General features: G+C 38.2%; 1 protein-coding gene across 1 annotated transcript; it reads right to left on the reverse strand.

The window, feature by feature from the left end:
• Window positions 1–1,817: 1,817 nt before the first annotated feature.
• LOC111879451 (short integuments 2, mitochondrial) lies at window positions 1,818–4,270 on the reverse strand. Its single transcript, XM_023875924.3, has 8 exons — window positions 4,065–4,270; window positions 3,873–3,977; window positions 3,701–3,778; window positions 3,262–3,403; window positions 3,011–3,081; window positions 2,701–2,797; window positions 2,289–2,515; window positions 1,818–2,194 (listed from the first exon to the last, which is right to left on the reverse strand). Exons 1-8 carry the CDS (start codon window positions 4,227–4,229, stop codon window positions 1,949–1,951), a joined length of 1,131 nt encoding a protein of 376 aa, XP_023731692.1. The 5' UTR covers window positions 4,230–4,270; the 3' UTR covers window positions 1,818–1,948.
• Between the last annotated feature and the right edge of the window lie 4,382 nt (window positions 4,271–8,652).

Raw genomic sequence — 8,652 nt, forward strand, 5'->3', positions numbered from 1 at the left:
ACCACAAATGGAGAAAACTCCAAAAGAAAAATAAATACAAGGGGACAAACTGAAACATTTTATTTTACGTGGAATTGAAAATGTTGTTATACTAACTACAAGTACACACCTAGAGACCAGAGGAGAAGGTGGGGAGCTGGAGGAAGGCCGGATTGGCGATTGGCGACGTTTAGAAGCTTTGAAATAAGCGGTAGGTAGGTCAGCAAAGCAAACCTTACCAAGTGGAAAAGTGCAGATTCACAATTTTCAAACCTATCGTTGTCAATTTACTTATTAAAAACCCTACTTACATGCATCATAAATTCATAATTTTCTTACTTTATACAGTGAGGAATAGTGTTGTAAAACTCGTCAAGTTGGCCGATTATTCGGTCGAATACTCTCTACTTGCCTTTTTACCGAGGCGGGTTATAGAATCTGAATACTCCTTAGTGGTTGCATATGGTGATAATGTGACACCCATCACATTATTAGTTAGTGGTGGGTATAACGGATGGTGTAATTCAAACAACGATGAATATAAACTAAAGAATAATTTAAAAATTATCTATTTGTTATTGAGTAGTCTAGCAACTTTTGTATTACTTTTTTAAGATATAACCATTTTTTTTAAATGTAAAATGATCATCTTGTCCGGAATTAACCATTTTAGAGTGAAGTTATCCGGTCTGGTCCATTATGTATGGGGGTCAAAAAAATGGCATTACATAACCCATTTTGAAATGCATATCGGAATGGCTGAATATCATCATATTCCGGACATAGTATGCAAATAAGAAATAACATCTGATTCTCATAAGTTGAAGACCACAGGTAAGTTATCGACTCATTTATTTGTACTTGTTTAATTTTCTAATTATAACTGTGAAAACTTGAGTCCACAACACGACAAATTAATCTAGAACACGAAGAACATGTTTGAAATGGTATGCTAATTATTAGCAGATGTGTTGATTATGTAATTTTTAGTATTACGAAAGACACAGAGTTTTAGAAAAATAGTTACGTTGACAAAATAGCATGCGCCTTAAGTTATTCTAGATTGATATTTGTATTCCGCTAGAACAGGTCCGGAATACGACAAACTAGTCCAAAATGTGAAAACTAGTCCAAAATATTTAGAACAGTGTGTTTCGGAGCACCATTTGCAGCATGACAACATTTTTTATGCTTCTCTTACAATGTCTTGCAAACCTGTCATTGCTACGGATATTCTAGCTAAAATCACGAACCGACCACCATGCAAAGCGATGTTCTGAAAGACGTGTTTTGCTAGGTGGTTAGATATCCATGTTTGGCTAGAAAGGGATATTTTGCTTTTACGTTACATATTTTGCAAAGAAGTTGTGACACACTCTCAATGTCAAATACATGAAATGGTTTTTTGAGATCGATAAGTACGAGTTGACCTTTGGGAAGAGGAAATTATGCCCTGTCACCGACTTCTAGTTTGTTGAATATTTTTTTCCCTCGGATTCTAATCATGTGTTTCCTACGGTCAAAGACGATAGAGCCGATAAAATTAGAGCATGTAGTTAATGTATTTGAAACATCTCTGCATGAGTTATCGGACAATGATACATTCCATATGTGTCTATTATATTTGTTGGAGAAGGTGTTCAATGATCGGTTGCCTCATCATCCTATGAAGGAGGAGTATTTGGGTTTGGTATCTAATTTTGATGATTTCAACAGGTATCATGTCCTTAATTTAAAAATATCATTATTGCTTTTTTTACGAAATTAATTGTGTACTTTTTTGTAGTCACAAATATTTGTGAAGGCGGATAATTTGGGATTATTGTACGCTAGCTAGAGACGGTATTCAATAAGCTTCATAGGCTTATTCCTGCCAACTTGCTTATTATAGTTTTTATATTTAGGATTTCATGATACATTCCTACACTAAAAAATAAAAACAAAACAAAAACAGATAGATGATCAAGATTCAAGATTCAAGATTCGGAACATCATCAAGGATAAAAGGGCCAAGTTTTCCCGCCCTAAACAATGTAAGAAATTTCTTAGATACCATCATCCGTGCCTCTGTTGCTTTACTTGAGATCTTTAATGCTTTCTGCAATGCTACAAACTGTTCTTCAATCAAAATCTCCAACTGATTCTCATCCTCCAAATCACCTTTGAATTCTGATAGAGTCGAGTATAGTGCAGATTGCACCTCTCTGGCAACACCCTGCATTAAAAAAAAACAATAATTTTAATATCAAAAGTCAAAATGCAGGTCAATTTTATTGATGATATAGAAATTGCACAAGTTATAGTGTTACCTCAACGTAATGCACATTAGATGCAACAGGAAGAGTTCTTCTTTTAGGTAAAAGATCCTTAAGATTGTAGTCATGTTTATCATCATTTCTATTTTCATTTTGCATTTCTTTTAGAGTGTTGTTATTGTGCACATTCCTCCAATGCAGGGGAGTTTGTCGTGTATTTAGAACAGCAAGAAAATACTGAGCAATACGTTCTTCACCCACAACTGAATCTTTCACAGATCCTGCATTTAAGTATAACTGATTACAAAGTAATTATTCCGTACTCATTTGCAACCAAATGTGGGACTGGAATGGAATTCAATTCCAATTCCGGCCAAATCCCAGAATCCAGCAAACGTGACTATTTTTTTTCAGTCACGGGTGACAATCAAGTTGAAAAGATACAAGATTTATAAAAAATTCAAACCTGATAGAGCTAACTTTAATCCTGTTTCAATGTCTGGAATGGATGGAACTAGAACTCCAGGGGTATCCAGTACATATATGCTAGGTCGTTGTGCAATCTGTGCAAAGAACATGGGCAAATGTTAAAAAATTGTTTGCATATATACAATGCACTTTATTCTTTTTTGCTAAATGTTTAAGATATTTCTCCCATTTTTAATCTTGCAATGTACCCATATCCAAAAGATTGAATTTTTCAACATGGTTTTCTCGTTATATGTGTTATTATTTAGGAATAAAGGAGGCTAATCTTGTCTTTAAAAAAACATGACCTTGAATCCTGCAATATCTTGAGTAACACCAGGCAATGGTCCTACTTTTGCTCGTTTCTTCTTCTCCTGCACTAAGAAAAATCTATAACAGTCATTATAGGGATGACTTGGCAGTCATTCTGTTGTGTACCTGATATATACATCTGACATGATGCTTATGAGGAGAGACAGTGTGGGCCAGTTCAAGGGTTGTTGGAAAAATAAACCCTTTATCTAAGAAGAGTACAAGACAAACTAGATAAACAGTTCACCTGGAAACCGAGATGATGCAATTTGATGAATGCAGTTGATCAAAGCTGACTTCCCGACATTAGGCACACCAACCACCATGACAAGGAGTGTAGGTTCTTTTGCGATTTTTTCCTTCAGTTTGAGCTCGACAAGTTCTAGAAGCTATTTTTAGAATTAGAATACTTTAAACGTTCAAACGAATGCTAAACTCAGTATCTATCTAGCAAATGGTTCAGCCGATAACTCATTCAATTCGGTTACGAATGGATGAATGATAAGTTGATAACCCATGGAAATCTAGTAAATTGTGCCAAAGTTTGTGATTTTCAAGCAAGAAATGGTAACCGGCTAATGTCTCGTAAATCATAATCAAATATATTAACAAAATCACAAAATTTGGAACAATTTGCAAGAAGGGTTTTATGATTGTGCTAGCAAGTTTGCAATGGCATAACCAACCTTCTGAACAGAGCTCCTGCTGTGTGCATTGATGGGTAGACAATCTTGCTTACAGGAGCTGAAGTAATCAACCCATTTCTGATAAAACCCAAAATCAAACAAGAGATTATTCCCGATTAGAAAAGATATATACTTGATCAGGTCCGAAAGGAGGCAAAGATTTGATACATACGTGCATAATATTGGGATTTGCTAAATCTTTCTTGTTGAGAGCAATTACACGCCTTTTGGTGGATAGACGAGGTTGAAGGTCTTGATTTGCAGACGACAATGGAATCTGCATACCATTTTGCACAATTAGAAAACATAGAATCGAAAAAGAAGAGATCGGTGTTGTTAATAGTAGAAGAAAGGGCATCCGTACACGGGAATCACGGACTTCGATGACAAGGTCCGCGAGTTTAAGGCGAGCATTAATGGCGCGGGTGGCGGCCGCCATGTGACCGGGGAACCAGTTGATGTTGCCACCGCCGCTGGTGAAGCCCATCTCTCCCAATCCTTTTTTCAGTATCTTCCCTGCTCCCCCCATTTTGGTGGTCTGGTTAAACCCTCTCAGGGTTTCTGTACTTCCGTTATTCTTCCGGCTTCTACTTGTAGGTTAATTTAGGGGCTATTTGGTAAAATGGTAACACCGAATGTAGTGCTGAATCATTAAGAGGCATAAATCATTAAGATGTAAGAGCTAATAAGAGGCCTGAATGATTGGTATTTTGTGTGGTACCTGAATAAGAAAACTTACAATTTTACCTAATCTAATAAAAACAAACTTTGAAATGCATATTAATTAATAGGAGGGAATCCTTAGTTTCAAATACAAACATCAAGTGGTTCGGGAGGTTCTCTTTTGATGTTTGTCGGCGTGCTGACATTTCTGTGAAGAAATTAACGCCAGTGAACTTTTTGACAGACCCGTAGGATGGAAAGTCCACACTTAGACCAGCTGACATTTTGGTCTTTGGATAGATAGGAGGGAAGCATACGTGTGTGGATCTTACTGGGGTCTCTCCTCTCGTTGGTTTGGAGAGCGGGGGTTTCACAGCAGGACATGCCGCTTTGAAAGCCGTTGCATGCAAAGTGGTAAAGCACGAGAATGCATGTATAGAAAATCAACATGTGATTGTACCTTTTGCATTTGATACATTTTGTTTTCTCGCACCAGAGGCGGTGGAGCTCCTCAATAGAGTCTAACGAGTCATGCATTATAATATCATATCTCCTAGATCCACAAATATTGTTTTCAAAAGAATTTGTTTTGTCATCTAAAAAGGGCTAGCGGCGCAACTTGTTGTCCGTTTGCCTTCAATCGATATGTATTGAACTATTGTAATCGAACCAAGATTGGAAATGGCAAAAAAAATTGGTTGAAAAAAAAAATTATATAAAGATCAATGCTATGTAATTAACCTTTATAAAATATTCAAAATCTACCATTTTACCTTATATCAATGTTATGTGATCTTAAAAGTCAAGTTTTAGAGCATAAAACTAATAAGAGATTCAAGATACAAAAAAAATAAACCCCCAACATCACCTTCAATAATTTTCAAATTAATCATATGCTGGCATACAATTGTGATCATTCACTATGGATGCGAACAAAAATGTTTAAAATATAGATGATATGGAATGGGCAAACATGGAATTTCTTTGACCGGGATTAATTCCTTTGCCCAATATATGACGTTTTTGCCCTCAACCTCCATAAAAATGTTTATGTGCTTTATCTATTTTCCATGTAAGTGAAGACATCTCGTTGGGGCAATTTATTATGGCATTGTATGCAAAGACATCCAAAAGTTTATGTGTTTCATTTGTGAATCCATATTGTTAGCCTATATATTTATGTTAGCCCATGCTTATCATATTTGTTTTGGGATATTTTAGTCTTTATCCCTTTAGGGTTTTCCCAGCTAGCCTTTATTCCCCTTTCTCCTTGTTTGTTGCTTCATGCTTTTCTATCAAGAACACTTGTATTTTTTTTTTCTCTTTCAATAAGGATGTGGTTCTATTATCATGGTATCATAGTGTAGGTTTGATATGTTAAAAGGTTTTGTAGCAATCATCTAGGGGTTTACTATTGATTTGTTTGTTGTTGATGTTCATTTGCTTGTTGGTGTTCGTTTGTTGTTGTTATTCAATTTCTAGGGTTTGTTGTTCGATTTGTTGCTTCCGTTAGTTTTTTGTTGTTCTTGTTCTTTGATTGTTTGTCTATTGTTATGGTTATATATATGTTGTCAACATGACTGGAAAGGATGATTCAATTCCCTTCAGTTAATCAGTACTCGATTAGATGGAAAGAATTATACGTATTGGAGTTATATTATGAAAAAACTCCTTCATGTGAAGAATATGTAGGGCTATGTTACTAGGGTTAAAGTTAAACCTTCAGTGCCTCAAACTGAGAATTGTGATTTGTTGGTTAATACTTAGGAAACTGATAACTCCAAGGTCGTTACTTGGATTAATAATTCTATTACACAATCCAGTGGTATGGAATTGGCTAAGTGTGACACAACAAAGGAAGTTTGGAATCATTTTGAGAGACTGTATACTTAGTCCAACTTTGATAAACAGTATCAATGAAACATCCCAAAAATACAGTCCAAAATTTTCATTTTAAATCATTACGAAAACCATAGTTATCAAACATCATATAAAACATCATAAGTCGTGTGTCTCAAAATATCATAAATATTTGTCAAACATATCAAAGTATAAACATCTCAGGCTAAACAAATGGTGTGTGCACTGTAGTAATCCTGAGCTCTTCCCTTTGCTACCGGAAGTACCTAAAATCAAAACTGAAAACTATAAGCACGAAGCTTAGTGAGTCTCCCCAAACTACCACACACCATACACATATCATATAACATGAAGCTAGGAGATACGGGCCTCGCCCACACTTAAGGAGATACGGGCCCCCGCCCACACTTGGTTAACTATGAGATACGGACCTCGCCCACACTCAGCTATCTTAGAGATACGGGCCTCACCCACACTCTGTTAACTAGGAGATACAAGCCTCGCCCACACTCAGCTGGCTAGGAGGTACGGGCCTCGCCCATGCTCCTCTATCTGGAGGATACGGGCCCCCGCCCACACCCAGCTATCTAAACATACATACAAGTATCATGCATACAACAAGTATACGATAATCTACCAATTCCTAAACATACTCAAATAATACTAACATACGGGCCCAACCCACACTTAGCTACTAATCATAAACAAGTCTAAGATACGGGCCCTGCCCACTGTAACATCCCAAGTTCAAAAGTGCAAGTTTAGGGTTTAAAGTATAAATAGGGATGGTCAACTTGGCGAGTCCATGGGTAGACTCGGCGAGTTGAGTCGCGATTCTGGTCGCGTGTTAAGTGGTCAACTCGGCGAGTCCATGGGTAGACTCAGCGAGTTGAGTCGCGATTCTGGTCGCGTGTTAAGTGGCCAACTCGGCGGTTGGACTCGGCGAGTTAGTGCTGAAGAGAGAAAAACCCTAATCTTCGGGATTCCACCCTATTTAAAGGACTTAATGTCCTCCCTTCAGTCCCCTTAGCCCCCTTTGAAGTCCAGAAAACCCTAGATCCATTGGTGAGAGCATTGGAGAGTAAATTGGAGCTTTGAGAAGTGATTAGTGAAGAGATTTTGAAGATTTAGAGGATTGGAGCAAGGGGCTTTGCAGAGATTGGGATTATTCTTCAATTGGAGCTTTCTTTTTAGGTAATAATTCGTTGCTTGAGCTTTTGTGCATCTAGATCTATCATTTGTGGAGGTTTTGGGAGCATATCTAGTGTTATGCTGGGTTTGGAGGATGGATCTTGCTACCTCAGATCTGGGATTGAGATGATTCAGAAGTGCATAAAGCCCCTGTCCTTGAGTTGTTAGTGAAGCCTTCTTGTCCCAAACCCTAGCCCAAGAGTGTTTTATGCTTAGATCTCTTTGGATTCACGTAAAGTTTGCCACTTTATGTGATGGATGGGTTGTAGGAGAGTAGATCTATGGTTGGGAGTCCCTGCATGGATTAGAAAGCCATTGCATGGATTAAGAACTAGAGGTACTCGGCGAGTCACATGGGTGTACTCGGCGAGTTAGATGAAGATAGGCAGGAACTCGACGAGTTAGAAGAACAACTCGGCGAGTCTGTTGAAGATTGCCTTGGACTCGGCGAGTCTGTTCTTGGACTCGGCGAGTCTGGTCGTGGGACACTAACTTTTCTGGTTAAGTCGTGAATCGGTGAGTCGAGGGACGACTCGGTGTGTTGAACAGGATGGGACTCGAGGATTCTTGGACTCGGCGAGTCTCGGGGTGACTCGGCGAGTAGAGTCGAGGCATGGGAGTTTTCAGAGCATAGGAACTCGACGAGTCATCGGGTTGACTCAGCAAGTTAAGTCGTGATATGGGGTTTCTCAGAGTATAGGGACTCGATGAGTCAGCGGGTTGACTCGGCGAGTAGAGTCAGTCAGGAAGGTTGACTTTGACTTAGGACTTTGACTTTGACCAAGGGTTGACCAGCTTGACTTCTAGGGTTATTTTGGTAATTATTGGTATTTATTGGTTTGGTTATTTGGTAATGATCAGTGGTGGAGTTCGTGCTGGTGGTCAGAGCAGCGTGGTCTTAATCCTTCAAGTCGGCAGTTGCAGGTGAGTTATCCTCACTATATCGATGGGGTCTAAGGCACCAAGGTCGGCCCCTTTTACCGGATGGAAAGCCAGATAGTTGTTGATTACTTTATTGTAGAGTTAAGTTACGATATGAGCATGAGATATACGTGTGACCGAAAGGTCTTATGTGCTATGGATAAGTAATTATATGATATGTGATTCGTATGAGTAGGGACGCGATATGAGTATGAGTTATATGTGCGACCGGAAGGTCTTAGTTATGATGAGAAGTATTAGTTAAGTTGATAGATGTTATGTGATTCATATGAGTAGGATTGCGATATGAGTATGAG

This window comes from Lactuca sativa, chromosome 9 (assembly GCF_002870075.4).
Source record: "Lactuca sativa cultivar Salinas chromosome 9, Lsat_Salinas_v11, whole genome shotgun sequence".
NCBI lineage: Eukaryota > Viridiplantae > Streptophyta > Magnoliopsida > Asterales > Asteraceae > Lactuca > Lactuca sativa.